At 53.2% G+C, this 16,711-nt stretch overlaps 4 protein-coding genes across 4 annotated transcripts; 2 read left to right on the top strand and 2 right to left on the bottom strand.

The window, feature by feature from the left end:
- Nucleotides 1-1,332: 1,332 nt before the first annotated feature.
- V2A60_006314 (uncharacterized protein) lies at nucleotides 1,333-3,704 on the top strand (the record flags this gene model as incomplete). The annotated part of the gene is made up of 4 exons (XM_083257608.1): nucleotides 1,333-1,559; nucleotides 1,615-2,247; nucleotides 2,356-2,958; nucleotides 3,011-3,704. The coding sequence occupies 4 exons, from the start codon at nucleotides 1,333-1,335 to the stop codon at nucleotides 3,702-3,704; spliced, it is 2,157 nt and encodes a 718-aa protein (XP_083113734.1).
- Nucleotides 3,705-7,491: 3,787 nt separating this feature from the next.
- On the top strand, nucleotides 7,492-9,167 carry V2A60_006313 (mitochondrial 37S ribosomal protein uS5m; the record flags this gene model as incomplete). Its single annotated transcript, XM_083257607.1, has 2 exons — nucleotides 7,492-8,812; nucleotides 8,947-9,167. 2 exons carry the CDS (start codon nucleotides 7,492-7,494, stop codon nucleotides 9,165-9,167), a joined length of 1,542 nt encoding a protein of 513 aa, XP_083113733.1.
- A 509-nt stretch (nucleotides 9,168-9,676) lies between these two features.
- V2A60_006312 (DASH complex subunit Dad3-domain-containing protein) lies at nucleotides 9,677-10,242 on the bottom strand (the record flags this gene model as incomplete). Its single annotated transcript, XM_083257606.1, has 2 exons — nucleotides 9,677-9,919; nucleotides 10,147-10,242. The coding sequence occupies 2 exons, from the start codon at nucleotides 10,240-10,242 to the stop codon at nucleotides 9,677-9,679; spliced, it is 339 nt and encodes a 112-aa protein (XP_083113732.1).
- A 406-nt stretch (nucleotides 10,243-10,648) lies between these two features.
- On the bottom strand, nucleotides 10,649-16,408 carry V2A60_006311 (uncharacterized protein; the record flags this gene model as incomplete). The annotated part of the gene is made up of 2 exons (XM_083257605.1): nucleotides 10,649-16,178; nucleotides 16,308-16,408. The coding sequence occupies 2 exons, from the start codon at nucleotides 16,406-16,408 to the stop codon at nucleotides 10,649-10,651; spliced, it is 5,631 nt and encodes a 1,876-aa protein (XP_083113731.1).
- Between the last annotated feature and the right edge of the window lie 303 nt (nucleotides 16,409-16,711).

Here is a 16,711-nt window from a genome sequence, read left to right as displayed (position 1 = left end):
AGTCTTTGTCATTCTCGCCGCACTACCACCACCGCAAACACCTCCACCACCACTCATCTAATCACTCATCCCAAGGCGTTTGTCTTCCGCTACAAAGCCGACCTTACTCCTCGTCACCCAGGGTTAAGCGCTAATTTGTTTTCATCCAAAAACAGCATCCATTGACCTCCTCGCTCGGAGGTACATCTACCCTCCCTTTCCCTTCCTCTCCTGCCCTGGCATCCCGATCAGCATCAACGGCCCTCCTCTTCTATCGGCCCGCCCGCGCCGTCTTCCAATACACTCGTCTGCTTTTCCTTTCTGGTTGTCAGCCAACTTCAGCCCCTCGCCTATCATCCGCCTTGGACCACAATCTGACCACCCTCGAACAGGACTCTACTCTTAACCAGACGCAACCCCACGTATGTACGTATTTACACGGTTTTATACTCCATTGTCCCACCTCGCGTCTCTCCCCCCCTCTCTTCCAAAGTTTTTTGTCTCGTTTCTTTTACTGCATCACTCGATTGCCTTGCCAGTCGTTTCCTTTCCTTTCCATCATCTCCACCTCATGTTCCTGGCTCCCCTTGCATACCATCACATTTCGCTTCGCCATTCGCTCAGGTGTTGCTCTGGAATTGTTGCCGCATCAAAGCCGTGTCCACCTGCAGCCTGGCCTCCCCATTCCTGTATGAGTATATCATCTCCCGCCGACGGAATCTGGTTGGCCGCTGGCCAGCCCAGGATACCCTAGCTAGGCAGCTTGCTGGGTGCTAGTTTGTCGCTGTGTCCACAACGGCCGGCCCTTGCCCGTCTTGTCGTGGCACAGATTACTTGAAACAAGTCTATACTTTGGTCACGCAAACTCATAACCAGCTTAGGTTTTGTTGCTTGTTTCAACAGAACAAAATCTATAGTAACGGCGGCTATCGGCTTGGCATGTGTTGGATTCCTCGCCTTTTTTTTGGGCTCTCTTTGCTCAAATAGTCTTTGATTTTCCCAGCCTCGACCTGTCTCGTTACACTTTGCCACACCAGCTAACATGAATTGCTGACTCGCCTCTAGCGTTGCGCCGGTTTTCGTCTTGCGCCGCAATAAGCACCAGTCGCCGATTGGGCTCCAAGCTTATTCACCTTTACCGCTCTCACCTTTGCCCAGTCTCACCTCTTGATATCTCCAACAACGACGCCTGCACTATCGCGCCCGCAGCACACCCCGCTAACGTCTCATTCTCCCTCAACCCGCGCATTCCTAGGCTTGCCACTCCCCCACAGGCCGAGGCGAGTCACACGTCCTCGTCTCCAGTTTCTCAGCCTGTCCAGCCCTTGCGCGGCACTTGCCGTGAAGCTGGTCATGGCTGAATTGCAGAATCGTTGGGTCACCCACCTGCGCAACAACTCTCGTCATGAGCCCTCGGAGCCCAGTCTCCGCTGTCCCCTCTGCGCCGAGGACATCTCGCCCAACATTGACGCCTTCCGCGCCCACGTTCGCGCCGACGAAGCCAAGCACGAGACACTCACTGGAGACGCCGACATTGTAGAGGCATTTCGAACAATGGCTATCCAGCCCCCCAGACAAAGGTTGGTTCACTCCGTTTCCTTTGATTCTCAAAACCCAATCCTGAAAAACATCTAGGTCAGCAAGTATCTCGCCCAAGTCTGGCGTTGCCAGCTCAGCCACAAGCCCCCGAAAAAAGTCAAAGTCGCGACGCCTGGAAGACCAAGATGACACCGTCACTCGAGAACCCGGCCAGCAAATGAAGTCTAACCAGCCTGAAGCTTCCACCCCATCCCCCAGACCCCGAAAGGCCCGCTCACCACCCTCATCTCTGGCACCCGCCTCGTCGCCTCCCACTACGCCAAGCCGCCCCCGTCGCCGCAGCGGCGTGGCCAGCGATTTCGACCGCGGCGATGTGGCCAAGAACCCTGCTGGCCGACAACTTTGGAACCCAGCCGATGAGCCCAAGAGCCGTCGCGGCTCCCGTGCCAAACCTTCAACAGCGCGGCGATCCAGGCAAAGCAACCGCCCTCGTTCGATTGGCCAGGTCGGCCCCTCTGAAGTTCACCCTGCCGACATGTCTACTATGCCTGGTTTTAGTCTTTTCCGCCAACCCGAGACAAAACCTATTACACAGGAGCAGCTGATCAGCGAAGTCAAGGGTATTTATGAAGGCCTAACTCTGGTTGAGATTAAATGCATTGAATTAAGTGCTTCGCCCAACACCAGGATACCAGAAGATCAAGAGCTCAATATAGAGCAGTACCAGAAGTTAATCGGGCTACATCGCACACTTTTACATGAGCATCACGATTTTTTTCTCGCAAGTCAACACCCATTAGCGAATGCCGCACTACGCCGTCTGCCCGCTAAGTATAGCATGCCAGCGCGCATGTGGCGCCACGGTATTCAGTCCTTTCTCGAGCTCCTTCGCAAAAGATTGCCTGCTTCACGGGAACATATGCTCACATTCATTTGCATTGCATATAACACTATGACGCTTTTGTACGAAACTGTTCCCGTCTTTGCATTAACCTGGATTGAGTGTCTTGGGGACCTTGGAAGATACCGTATGGCTATCGAGGACGACGATATTCGGGATCGCGAAATCTGGACAGCCGTATCTCAGCACTGGTATTCACAGGCTTCAGATCGCTCACCAGAGGTCGGTCGGCTTTATCACCACCTGGCTATTCTAGCCCGACCCAATACTCTGGAACAGTTATATTACTATAACAAGGCGTTATGCGTCCCGGCGCCATTCGACAGCGCTCGACAAAGCATAATGACTCTCTTTAGGCCATTTCTGAAAGAAACCACCACTCGCATAGATCCAGATCCATTCAACGAGGCCTTTGTCAGAGTTCATGCCATGATCTTTGCTCTGCGTCCAAGCGAGGAAATCGACAGCGCCCTGGACAAATTTCTAGAGGATTTGGATCAGAAGATCGCAGAGAAGAATAAAGAATGGCTCCGCTCAGGGTGAGTGTTAACCTCCCTTTTCGTTTGATTTTTCTAATATAATACGTAATAGGTACTTGATCGCCATCTCTCTCATCTGCTCACTTCTCGGTTACGGTGATCCCAACAATCCCATTACCAAGGAACTCCCAAAACCTAAAGAGAAATCTCCTCATCAGGATGAGACTAGAAACGCCGCCGGGAACAGCGTGGCTGAAAAGACGGCTCAGCTTCAGTTCGAAAGTGCTCGACCATTCGTGATGAAGACGTGCGATATCGTTTTTCGTCGCAAAGCAGATATCAACGCTCTCCCTTTTTTTCATACCATACTAGTATCTCTATACTACATAGCTCAGCGGCCGAAGGCTATAGCTTTCATCGAGAAGGAATTTCCATGGACACGGGTAGTCGAAGTTCTTAACGAGGCCTATCCTGCACTGATGTCAAAACCGAGGATGGCCAGTGAAACGTTTCCGCGGCCGCCCCGCAACGAGCCTCTACGCCCTCTCCCCGAAGACTACGCTATGCGAGGACTCGCACTTTCAGAAAAGTACTTTCCTCCCGATTGGTTTTCGAGCGATAAACTGGAAGATGATGAGAAGATGTTTGAGCCACCGTCACTCGGAGACGAGCGACGTCAACGTCTGCTCTGGCTTGGACGCCGGATTTGCAGTGTGGGAAACTGGTTCGAGTGGGATGAAGGCTCAAGTCGGTTCATTGTCAATCCGGCATATGACAGGGATAGTAGCTTGACCGTTGAGAGTTGAATACTCGGACGCAAGCTTACTGTACAACAGCCGCAGAGACTGTGACCATGGCTAGCCAAACTCGAACCGGTATAAAGACAATTTCGAAAGTACAAGTTATCAATAGCGCTGTCTCGAGGGAGTCGAGCATGGCATCTTGGATAGTAAGCGTGAGAAGAGCGTATTGAAGCCACATTCAGATTTCAGTTGAGCCAAGAGAGTTCAACAGCAGGGTGGCATCAAGTTTCCATTACAAGCAGGTCAATCGGCTTGGCCTGAGTAGCATACGCCATGGGATATGAGAGCCTTGGAGGCTCTTGCAGAATAGTCGCCTACGCAATCGGAATGGTGTGTCGTCTCTATAGATGAGTAAATAAGTAGTAGTATTAGACCAGAGTAATAGCTATAGTAAAATCAAAGCGGTTCCTTGGATGCTGCCCTCGTTGACGATAGCGCTACTGGCAGGCGGCCCTTGTGCCCCAGTCACACCGTTACATTGTAGGAAAAAAAATCGATATTCTCGAAATCGATCCCCAGTTTTCCAACTACCGGCACTTTTTTGGATCACGATCGAGCCCACTTCACGCCGACCCATTACCCAAGGCAACCGTCGCGAGGATGCTGGTGGTGCCTGAAGCAATAATTCACTCAGCTACTTACAACCAGGACGATGAAGGGCAGAATACAAAAAAAAAGTGTGAGCCTCATGATGTGGACAAGGCGTCTCTGTCATTCAATTTTCATTTGTTATTATTTTCCTATTTTACTGATTTCACCCCCCCTACTTCCCGGCTCCCCCCACCCTCCTGTTCGGTGGCGCTACTGGTAGCGATCAAGGCAACCTAATAAACGGACATTGTCCCTTGCCGCCTTTTTTTGGTTGCCCAGCCATTCACCGTATGTGTGTGTGTGTGTTTATGTGTTTGTGTGCATAAAGCCATCACAAATGTGTAAGTTGCTGGTATTGGACGGGAAAGAATACACTTTGTTGACGTCTCCCCCCCTCCCCCGCCTCTCCCCCCAAAAACAAAGAAGAGGAAGAAGAGGAAAGTAGAAAGAAGAAAGAAACAGCTCAAATGCCAATGATGTAATGTCGGCTGCGGTTTTTTTTTTGAACCCTACATCCGAGCCCCCCGTGGCCCCCGTGGCCCCCGTTCTTTCTGTTGTGTTTACTCCGTAGCGAGTGAGTCTTCTTTCGCAAAGTAAGCCCAGTAAGGCAAGCATTATTTCTTCTGTCCGTCTCTCCGTCTCTCCGTCCATCCGTGAAAGAGAACAAGGTGCCTGTGCATGCATTTAAAGCCGTAACTGATTGACGATCAGCCGGCCACGTTTTTACACGTGGTACTCTCGGCTCAATTTACCCCTCAGGGCCCTCGCAATCCCTCCCCCCCCCCTCTCTCTCGCCCATTTTTTTATACACAGGAGACCCGTGATGTTTGCCCAATTGGCCCCCTCTTTATCGAACACCACGACAAGAAGTCACAGGCATAGGAGGAGGAGGAGGAGGGTGATGTTGGGTATACTCCCGTCGCATATTGGCGTCTTCTCCTTGGGCCGTCATCTAGGATCCTCAAGTCAAGACCAAGGACAAGGGGAAAATTGCTCTCTCTATGTGTGTGTGTGTGTATGTGTTTGTGATTCGGTGAGTGGAAAACGACGCATCGCCCGCCTCTTTTTCTTTTTCTCGCTTTTTGCTGCAGGATTTCCACATGCGTAAAAAAAAAAAAGACCTGAGACTTGCTTGCCTTTCAGATCAGCACGTCTCAGACCTCGTTTCTTTTTTGTTCAATGAAGTACAATTTTTTTCAGATTACACACAGAAAATCATGATATAAGATCCTCTCCCCACTTCCTTTTCCCCCCCGCCCCCTCCATCAGAAGGGTTCCGACACACACACACACACACACACACACACACAAAAAGTGAGGCTATGGATGCACTTCTGACTTTTTTCCCCGCATCCAGTCGAAAATAGACTCCGCTTGTCACACACATTTCCATCATGCAGATCTCCGAGAGACACGACAGTCCGGGCGGATGCTTACGTGCCGGAAAACAGTTTCATAGCCTGATCATCTTTTGTCTGTTGTTTCAAACTTGTGTGTGTGTGTGTGTGTGTGAGCATGTCTGTTGACAGCTTGCAGCTTCTCCCCCCCGGGCCCCCCCGGCCCCGGGCCCCTCCGCGGCGCCATTTTGCCAGGACATGCCAATCCTATCTTGGGCCGGGGGAGGGGTGAGGAGGAATCATTGCCCATGAAATAGCTCAGCCTGCATTGCATTTAATTCCATGTTTTTCGTCAACCTGCATGGAAAGGAACCGGGCTTGGCAGCTTCTACGGATAATGGGTCCCTACATTCACCAGAGTTGCTACCCAACCGTTCAATGCACACGCGGCGCTGGCTAATTCGAGACAAGAAAAAGTCAAAGACAAAGAGAAGAGACAAGTGACATTTGCCGCCAGCAAACCAGCAAACTCCTTTTTCTTGAAAATAAGCTCACATGGCATGTCACTTGTCACTTGCACTGAGCAAGGCAACTCTTGCGCACTCTGTCCCTCTGCCGTGTCCCTAGTAAACCCGTCCGTGTAAGCCTCAAAACTGTGGTAAAACCCCGCACGAGCTTGAACTTGCTTTCTTCACGCCCCTCTGGAAAAGCCATACCCCTCTTGTTTTTCCCGTCCTAAAAAAAAAAGGCAACGAGAGCACTAGCATAGAATCATCGTCACATGATGGATGAAGCTTGTCGTGTTGGTTGCCTTGAGCATCGCGTGCCCAGGCTGTAGGCGAACCACTTTTTGCGGTGACTTGGTTTTTTTTTTTCTTTTTTTTCCTTCTTCTTCGGACGACGTTCTCTCAGCCCCAATGCTGCGCCCGGCGCAACACGGGGGAGGGGGGGGGCGCCCGCATTTTCCAACTCGGACCCTAGTTTCGTTTAGTCAAACGAAAAGACCCTCGAGCCGCTCGCAGCTTTTTTATTACTTTTAAAGCGTGCCCTCATGCGAGATTCGGCAGCCAGCCGTCATTTTTTCCACGACGTCAGCCGGCGTGCACGACAAAAGCCGGCCCCCTTTCCCCCTTCCCCTTTAGCTCAGGCAGCTCAGGCAGCGATGCATGGTATACGTGGTTCCACTGCGTACCGATGTCTATTGACGCCCTTTGTAGCTCGTAATTTTGTAATTCGAACACAGTTGTGCGGAATCTGCAGCCCGGAAGAGTTTTAGGCATGTCGCCAAGTGTGGCCTTGCCCGGCCGGGTCTTTTTATGCCTCTATCGGCTCAGAGTAAAGCGGCACTGGGTGACGTAGGTCGATGGCGGAATTAGGTTGGTCATTGAGGTGGAGAGGGCGGAATAAAAAGACAGTTCTCACGTAACATGAGGAATCAAAAAAAGTGCCCAGACAATTTTGGGAAGCTTTTGAAAGAGTTGTAGCATATTTGAAGGTCTTGCGGAGTATGTAGTCGGGATGAAGTAAACGTCAAGATGTACTCGATGCTTACTCCCCACACATTTCCCAACTTGGTAATATTCTAGAAGCTTACTTTAAAAACACACACACACACACACACCTTTCGAGGCGTCGCTCCACATTAGCGGCAGGCTGTGGCGTCGCCTGCATGTGGCTGATGCTTTCTTCTCAGCCACACTTTTTCGGGGCCGGGAAAATCTCCCATGCATTTGTGAGCAGAGACATCGCGACCTCACGAAAGGAGACAGAAAACCCCCAATTGTCCAGCAGCCAGCGTGTGATTTTCCCGTGCAGCCAATTTTACTGCACAAGCTGCCACACAACAGTACACACCAGCGGCCATGAGCGTTGTACGGCCGGCGCGCAGCGCCCTGAGCAGGTGCGTCGTCGCCCCGGCGAGCGCAGCATCGTCGTCCGTCGCGGCCACCCCCTGCCGGCAGCTGCACAGCTCCGCCGCCCGCGCCAAGCGGCAGCCGCGCTTCCGCAACGTCAAGGCGGAGCAGATGGGCCTGACCGAGCCCGCCGCCATGGCCCGGTACAAGAAGGAATACATGCCCGAGTACAGCGAGGAGCAGCTGGAGCGGCTGCGCGGCAGGTACACGCGGGAGCAGGTCGAGGCCATCCGGGCCGGCGAGGCGGCCGTCGACGCCGACGACATGCTCATCCAGGGCCGCATACGCGACGACCCGTACCGGCCGACCTACGTCGAGGACTACACCAAGCTGGACCCGCGGTTCGACCTCTTGCCCGCCGACGACGGGGACGGCAAGCCGCGCGAGCACAAGTGGCTCGGCGAGCAGGACTGGATGGACCAGTTCTCCGCGCGCCTCTCGGACCTGGCCGACCGCAAGACGGACGCGCAGCTGACGCGGGCCATGGCGCGCGCGCTGCGACGGGTCAAGGACGCGCAGGGCGTCGACATGATTGACCTCACCGAGGAGGAGCTCGCGGAGCTGGAGACGAACCCCGAGGCGCTGCAAAAGTACCTCGTCGAGGATGGTGCCGCCAACGACGCCGCCGCCAGCAACAAAGGCGGCGAGGGCGAGGGCGAGGGCGAGGACCCGTCGGCGCTGCTCACCGAGGCGCAGGTGCAGAAGCTCGACGAGGCCATCGAGGCCGAGTGGAAGCGGGAGCTGGAGGCGCTGGTGGCCGACGACAGGACGGCGGCCGCCGAGGTGTCCCCCACGAGCATCGAGATGATCGAGGGCGGGCCCGCGGGCCTCGAGCGCGCCGAGACGGCCGAGGCGCCGGAGCTGGGCAAGATCCCCGGCGTGGCGGGGCGGTACAACCGCGCGGCGGACCCCGAGGACGCGGGCCAGGACGAGCTGGGCGAGTACCGCGAGATCAAGCGCGTCACGGGCCTGGCGCTGGCCGACATCAAGTCGCTCTACTGCAAGATCCTCGTCACGCGCTCCGTCAGCAACCAGACCCGCATGGGCAAGATCCGCAGCTCCTCCATCGTCGCCATCGCCGGCAACGGCGCCGGCCGCCTCGGCCTCGGCATGGCCAAGTCGACCGACGTCAACACCGCCGTCGTCACCGCCCAGATGCTCGCCATCCGCAACATGAAGGCCGTGCGCCGCTACGAGAACCGCACCATCTACGGCGACTCGACGGCCAAGGTCGGCGCCACCGTCGTCGAGCTCTTCAACCGACCCCCAGGTACGAATGCTACACACACACCATCATCATACACACACTCTCACCTCAATCCAATCCCCCCCCCCCCCCTCAACCTCTCTCTCCTCCCGACTCCTGTCTTGGATGAAACAACTGGCTAACGCACACACACACAGGCTTTGGTCTCCGCGTCCCCCACCGCCTCTTTGAAATGTGCCGCGCCGTAGGCCTCCACGACCTGGCCGCCCGCATGCCCCGCGCCAAGAACCCCATGAACTCCGTCTTCGCCACCTACAAGGCCCTCATGAACCAGGCCGACCCCGAGGAGATTGCTCGCGGCCGCGGCAAGAAGCTCGCCGACGCCCGCAAGGTCTACTACGGCGGCTCTGTACACTAATCACCCGAGGAGGAGGAGAGGAAGAACGAGGAATGCCCTCTTCTCTCTGCCTTTTACCCACGTCTTTTTTTGGGAAAGAAGAGAAAAAACAGGCAAGGCAGGACAAGACTTGACTCTTTCAAAAAGACGATGGAATGCGTCTCCGCCATCTATACCGAGATCTTCATCCTCTGTTTCCATCTAGCCAATTTCCTGTTTTGTTGTTTTAATCCACTATAGATGCGTGCTCCTCTCAGAAAGGACGCTCGGTCTAGTGTATGTATTCCAACCTGTACAATTGCATAAATAAAGAAAACTCAGCATCTACGCCACAATGGCCAAAATTTTTTTTCTTCTTCTTTCAGGATCCCAAGGCATTTTTATTTGCGTCTATATACAGTAGCAACTCGAACAAGTTGACTCGACGTCGGGTATCAAAAAAATAACAAGGAAACCAATCAAATCAAGCGCATGCGGGCAAAAAAAAAAGAAGAAGAAGAAGAAGACGCTGCTTGTTCTTCGTGTCGTTCTTAGTCGTCGTAGTCGCTGCCCATGGCGCTCGACGCCGTCGTCGTCCCCTGTTGCCCATGCCCAGCGTCCTCCCCCCCCTGCTCCCCGGCCGCGCCCCAGTCAATCTCCTGCTGCAGCACGATGCTGTACACGCTGGCCTTGAGCAGCGTAAAGGCCATGCTCGTCTTGCGCTCGAGGTCGCGCAGGCCGTCGAGTATGTCCGTCGTCGGGTTAGACGCCAGCCTGTCGAGCAGCGTGGCGAGCTGATGAAGAAAAAGAAGAGAGAGAGAGAGAGAGATTGAGTCAACTACATGGTACGACGGAAAGCAGACTTGCAGAGAGAGACATTACGTGGGTACAAGGGCAAAAAAGCTCATCTTCTAATGGGTGTTGGGGAGACAAGGTGACGTCGCGTAGCGCGTCGCGTCGGTCGGAGGAGGGATGATGGATGGGTGGGTGCATGGGCTTGTGGTCGGGGAACGGCGCTTACCTGCTTCATGTTGTTTGCCAATCGCTCATATTCATCCAGCACCTCTTGCTCGAGAGGTGATAGGTCGGGCGTCGAAAGGTAATTTTCTTCCGCCATGGCTGGCTGCTGAGATTGAGGTAGGCTTTGTCGTGGATGCGTTCGTTGATGGAGAGAAAAATGGCGGGGCAGAAGCGTCACGCAGGCATTATGATGCGTTAAGACTGCCACCCACTTCACTAACAGCCATCAGTAATCATACCACGACGTAAAGACGGCATCCCATTTCTAGTTCAAGAATTGTTTTGTATAGACAAAGGATAGTACACATGAACATGTGCACACTTACATGTGTAGATACATTATACACTTCATAAAAATAAACCTCTGCTGCGACACAAAGTAAAGAGGAAGAAGAGTTAAAACAAAAACGCCAAATGAAAATCCCGTCCTAGCCCAAAAACGCACTTCGCTCAAGAAATTCTCATTCTGCCCTTAGATCCTTCATTTTGTCTTTCCCTACCTCTCAGTTAACGTCATTGGCAAGCGTCAGCTCATTACCCTCTGCTGCTCCAATTGAACTGGCCGTACCAGCGACAAGTGAAGTCCATTCACTGGCCGTGTCCGAGTAGTCGCTGTACACGTCGGATTCAGTATACAAGTCGCTACCAGACACGATTGTCGTGCCACCGCTGGTTCTCCGCATGGTATCCGCATCGCTGTGCCCATCTTCTGCCTCATCTTCATCCTGCTCTGTTACATCGTCCTCATCTTCCTCCCTTGCAGAGTCGAGCAACGATGACAGCTCTGTACCAGCAAAGCTGTTGCGCCCCTGTAAGGCCAGTTCGCGGGAGACAGCCCTACTGCCAATCTCGGATACCTCTTCAAGAGCCTCGTCGACCCGAACATTCTCTTTATCTTCGATGCCGAAACCCTTACCCAAACCACCACCCCAGCTTCTCTTCCTGTGGGCAGATATGCCACCAGGGGTACGTACACTCTGACTTCGCTTGACAGAAGAAGTCGAGTTACTGGGTGTCATCTGGCTGAGCGATGCAATACGCCGCCCAGCACCGTTATGTGCAGCCGGGGCAAGACTGCGTCGTGTGGAAAGCGCCATGTTGACGGCAGCAGGCCTTGGCGAGGGTTTAGGCTCGCCCTCGACAACTGCTGGTTTCTTGACTCTCTTTCGGTTCATATTGTCGCGACCACTTGAAGCGCTCTTGCTCATGAGAAGTACTCGGGAGTGATCCATAACACCTTCAACAATACGGCGTTCCAGACGCTCCGCCCGAGCTTCCATGTCCGCCAGTTCCTCTTTGCGGAGGCGCAGAGCTGTTTCAAGAGAAGAGACATCTCCGGTCAGGCGGGTGCGCTGGCGAATCAAGCTCTCCTGCTCAGTGCGCAAGCTAAGAAGACTTTGCTTCATCCTTTCCTCTTCATCCTGTAGACTGGCAACCGACGCAGTCAAGTGCTCCTGCTCTGCGAGCTTCCGTTCCAGAGCCAGGCAAGTGTCCTGCAGAGTCTTTTCACGATCTTCGTGATCATCTGCAATGCGTTGGGTCTGGTTGGCGAGGTACTGGGAAAGCTGAGCTGCATTGTCATTCACAGTCTTGTGAACTTTGTCCAGCGTTTCGAGCTGAGCAAACGCGGCGGCAGTGGATGCGTGATGGTCAGCCAGTCTATCCAGCTTCTCATGAATGGCGCTGTCATCAAACTTTTGTTCAGCCAGACGGTCAAGCTTCTCACGAATTTCTGAGTCGTCGTATTTTTGGTCGGCAAGGAGGGTGAGCTTTTCCTTGACTTCCGAGTCGTCGTACTTCTCGGGGGGAGGTGGAAGCATAGCTTGATCAAAAGGCTTGACTTCCACAATCTTCTCTTGAATATCACTGGCGGATGACTTGGAGTGCTCGTAATGTTCACCAACTAGAAGAAGAATATCCTTCACGGCCTCGAGAATCTGAGGCTGGTATTCTTTTAGTTCGCCTTGTAAGCCCTCAACAGCAGAGACAGCGGCTTGCACTTGGTCACGAGTTTGTTGGTGCTCAAGCTTGCCGCCGGTTTCTGCTTCACCAGACTTGGACGCGAGCTCCTCGACCTTCTCAAACACAGTCTTGGAGGCTTCTTCCATCTTTTCCAGAGACTCTGTGACTGCAGAGCCGAGAGTGTCAACCAAAAGCTTGAGTTCTTCGGAAACGGTCTTTGTTGATACGACAGCTGCTTCAATTTCGACATTGCGGTCTTCTCCAGCCTTGGCTTTTTCGTCCAGCTGAGACTGGTACTCGTCATACTTGGCAATGAGCTCGCCAATCTTCTCCTCAATCTTAGAAGCAATGCTGTCTGTGGCTTCTTGGAGCTTCTCGTCGGATTCAAGTCTGGCGCCAGCGACAACCTCTTTCGAAACTTCGAATTCAGATTTCATTGTTTCAAACATTTCCTTGAGGTCATCACCGATGTTTTCGTTCTTGTCAATTTTCTCGCCAATAGTCTCGAGAACCTTGCCGAGAGCTTCGACACCTGTGGCGCCGTCATCTAGCTTAGTCTGAATAGCTGTTTGGAACTCTTCCAGAAAGGTTTTGACTTCAGCAACACGCTCGCCAACTCCGGCAATCTCGGCTTGCCGATCCTCCAAAGCTTTGGTAGAGATGTCAGCATATTCATCAAGTTTCTCCTTGGCTTCCTTGATAAGAGCTTCAAGACCGGACACGTCCTCCTTGTTGGAAATTGCAGCAAAGTCCATATCAGAAAGGCCATCCAGGGCGGACTTGATTTCGAGTACGCGTGCTTCGATAGCTTCAACATCGGATTTTCTGACACTTTCGTCAAGTTCGGCATCTTTCGGACCAGCTTCTTTGAGATCCTCAATTCCAATAATGACTTGTGCGATGAGTTCTTCTAAGTTTGCCACATCTTCCTTGCGAGAAATGCCATCAAAGTGTCCAGAAAATGCGCCGATAGTATCCTTGTTCTCTGACAACAGAGCGGTGATCGCGTCAATATGCTCCTTGCGGACAGCCTGATCTCCTTCAATGAGATCATCAAGTCGGTCCTTGGTGTTGCGGAGGATGGTCTCAATGGCGACTACATCATCTTTTGTAGCAGCGTCGCCAGTGCTACGCTCTGATTCTTCCTCAGCAACAGATCTGGCAGAGCCAGCACCTTCCTGTGCATGAATGTTGTCGACACCCTCTTGCACGTTTCGAAGCATATCCTCCAAGCGAGCAATGTCATCCTTATGGACAGTCTCTGCGTCGGGTTCCATAGCTTCCACCTTGATGCGCAGCTGGGTGATAAGGACCTCGAGGTTCTTTATATCGTCTTGCTTAGCCGTGTCGACGGGGATCATCGCTTTGTTATGATCCTCTTCTTCTCGAGGGACAGCGGCCACGGCACGATCATTGCTATTATCGCGGAGAGTCTCAATATCTGATCGAACAGAGTCCAACCCAGCCTTGAGTGCATCCAGAATTTCGTCGTTTGCAGTGAGATCCGTGGGCTTATTGGTAACTCGGTCAATGCCTGCACGCAAGTCATTTAGACCATCGTTAATAGCATCAAGGATCTCACTAGTATCGGCACGTGGTCGGTGGATGTCTTGTCGAAGACTGTTGATGCCATTTTGAAGGGCTTCCATGATGTCTTTGTGGTTGGACCCTTGTGGAGTAGCTGGAACCATGGAGGTATTAACGATGTCACGAATGCCTTCCAGCTCGCTCTGAAGCTGACTTCGGGAGCTTTCGTTGGCCTCAGAGACAAGTTTGCCAATGTCCTCCTTGAATTCCTCCATGGTACGGGTAAGGGCATCCATGTAATCTTGGTTATCAGAGTTGCCGGAGGCACGGTCAACGTAGCTCTCGATGGCAACTCGAAGATTTTCGAGACCATCCTTGGTTGCATCGAGGACTTGTTCGGTGTCGCGTCCGTTGGCAGCCACGTTGTCTTTTGCCTCCTCGGAAACAGCTCTGAATTCAAGTTTCATATACTCCATAATATCCTGGAGACGGCTCATTATCTCGTCATTGCTCTGACTGGAAAAGTTGCCGCTTCGAGGAGCCTCGAACCCACTGAGGCCTTCCTTGACAGCATGAACGACATCCTGATGAGTCATGTCACTACCGTTGCCGATAGCAGCTGCAGCTACAGGGAATTCAAATTCTTCCAAGCAGTCTCGGACAGCCTCAATAATCTCATCCCTAGACATCGAAGCCGGCGTATCCATCTGAGGAGGGACAAAGTGCTTGAGGCCTTCTACAACAGCGGTGAAAACTTCATCTCTGGTTGCAGCCGGAGGGCGCTCATCGTGAGGTTGGTAGTCCTGAAGACCTTCCTTAAGACAAGCCATGATATCCTCGCGCTCTAGAGCTGATTTTCCGACATCAACTTCTGGCTTGTAGGCCTCCCAAGCGTCGCGCACAGCTTCGATGACATCCTCACGACTAAGATCGGGCATATCGCCGCGAGTCGCCTCGTTGTCCCGAAGAGCAGCGCGCATAGCATTGTATATTTCCTGGTAGTCGACAGCCGTCTTTTGAGATGATGATGATGATGCGGACTGTCGGCGGTGCTCTCGGAGAACATTGTTCAGTTGCTCTTTCATTTGTAGAAGGCCTTGGTCAATAACGCGTGAGACTTCATCCTTTCTTTCGTGGTCAGGTTCTTCTTCCCCTCGAGGTATAGAGTCCATTGTTTCCAAGCGCTTTGCAATTTCTCGGCCCATACCAAGAACCTCTCCACGGAGCTCACGCACCAGCGCTTTAACCTCGGCGGTTAGTCCACCACCTTGCGCAACACTGTCCTTGACGGAGCGTATGATTTTGAGAAGGTCGTCATTCAACAGATCGGCCCCCCGGCTGCCAGGAGCAGACGAGCGGCGGCTGTCAACATTCTGGAGGAAATGCTCCATTCGCTGGGTCATCGCACCCCGAGGGAGATCAAGCTCCAAGCCACTAGAGCTCATTGGTCGCACGTTGTTTGCTGCTGTCTGTACCACCGCGCTCTGAGACTGGTTACGAACGTATTGAGCCAGCTCATCAACTTTGGCCGAAGTCGCCATGCCAGAAAGCGTTCGCGAAAGCTGTACGAGCATGCCGACAAGAGAGTCTTCACCCTCTGCAGTGCCAAGCCCACGAAGAATCCTTTCCAGAAGAACAACGGAGGCAGAGGCTTCACCTCCGGTCAGTGACGGGGTACTGACTGATCCTCTATCGATGGACTCGGCAAAGCTCTTGGGCGATGGTATTCTCGGTAGGTGGATTGACCGGGTCTGTGGAGAGGTCGGGTGAGGTTTGTTGTCGAGCAAGAGATTATTGAGCGAGGTAATCGAGAGACGGCTGGTCTGGTCATCGACACGACCAACCAAGTCTCGTATGCTCTTGCGGATGTCTTCATCTCTCGTAGTGGTGGCTTCTTTGAGGCTAAGCAGGTCCGTGGCGTTGTCTCTGCTTCGACGAGTTAACGCAGCCATTTCTTTCTGCAGTGCACTGGCAATACTCGTCAGGCTGAGCAACTGCGACGACAGACCGTCTAACGAGATATGGGGCTTTTCAGACGAATTAGACGCATTTGTAACATTCGAGAGAGGTTCGACCCCCCTCAGGGAACTTTGGGAGGGCATGTTTTGCAGGGCAAGCATAGTAGACGAAGGAGGAGGTGTGTTTTCCCCCAGGATGCTCTGGGTTGCCTGACGCCGAGGAGCTGGTCGAACAATCGGCGTCAGGCTGGGACCTGGAGCAGGAGGTGCAGAGGAGGCAATAGACTCAGTGGGGGTGCAAGGACGGCTCGAGCCCTGCTCGATCATCCAACTAAGATCCCGTACACTGCCGGGTTGTAGGGACTGCATTCGACGATGGGATCCGCCCTTGACGAGCGATCTCTCCGGGGAGCCGTCTAAGCGACGGTTGGATGTGTGGGTGTTTGCGCTTTCGCGGGCTCGCTCGTTGAGGGCGGCATGAGCGGACTGAATAGCGCTCGAAGTGCCGGTCCGCGAGGTGAGTTTGGGCGACTGTGGATTGAGTGGTAAAGGTGGCGGCGCTCGTTCTGGGTCAGAACTGTCCCACCTGTTTCCGTGTTAGATTCTTGAATGCACACTGACACTATTGGGTTGTTCGAAGTTGTGGTGCAGCACGCACACGCACACAAACACACACACACACTCGAACGCATTTGGAACAGAATAGGGGACGCACATGGGTACAAGGGCCCGCGAGCGGAGGTCGACACTAGCAAAATGTTGATGTCTGGCGTGCCTCTCCGCCTCGCGTGAGGCTTCAGACTCTGTAGGGGACATCATGTTGGTAATTGGAATGTAGCGCGGATAGCAAGAATGCGGACGGTGCCCGCATCCACAGTAAGTAGCGAATGCTAGAAACGGGAAAGGCAATTAGAGGGTACAAAAGGCCGCGCTGTTTGTAAGATTCGATAGAATGTAGTGATGAATTAAATGCTTTGCTCAGTGGTTAAGAAGTTCGATTCGCGATGGCTAGTCATCTTAACTTGGAGCGGAGGAGTTATTGGCGGCTTGTTTATGATCAGGTTGTGGTTGCTAGGCAACCAACGCGACCTCGTTGGGCACCGGTGCAGGAGACCACTG

This window comes from Cordyceps javanica, chromosome 4 (genome assembly GCF_051103115.1).
Source record: "Cordyceps javanica chromosome 4, complete sequence".
NCBI lineage: Eukaryota > Fungi > Ascomycota > Sordariomycetes > Hypocreales > Cordycipitaceae > Cordyceps > Cordyceps javanica.
The sequence above is the reverse complement of the archived record's forward strand: the minus strand, read 5'-3'. Positions and strand labels throughout refer to the sequence as shown.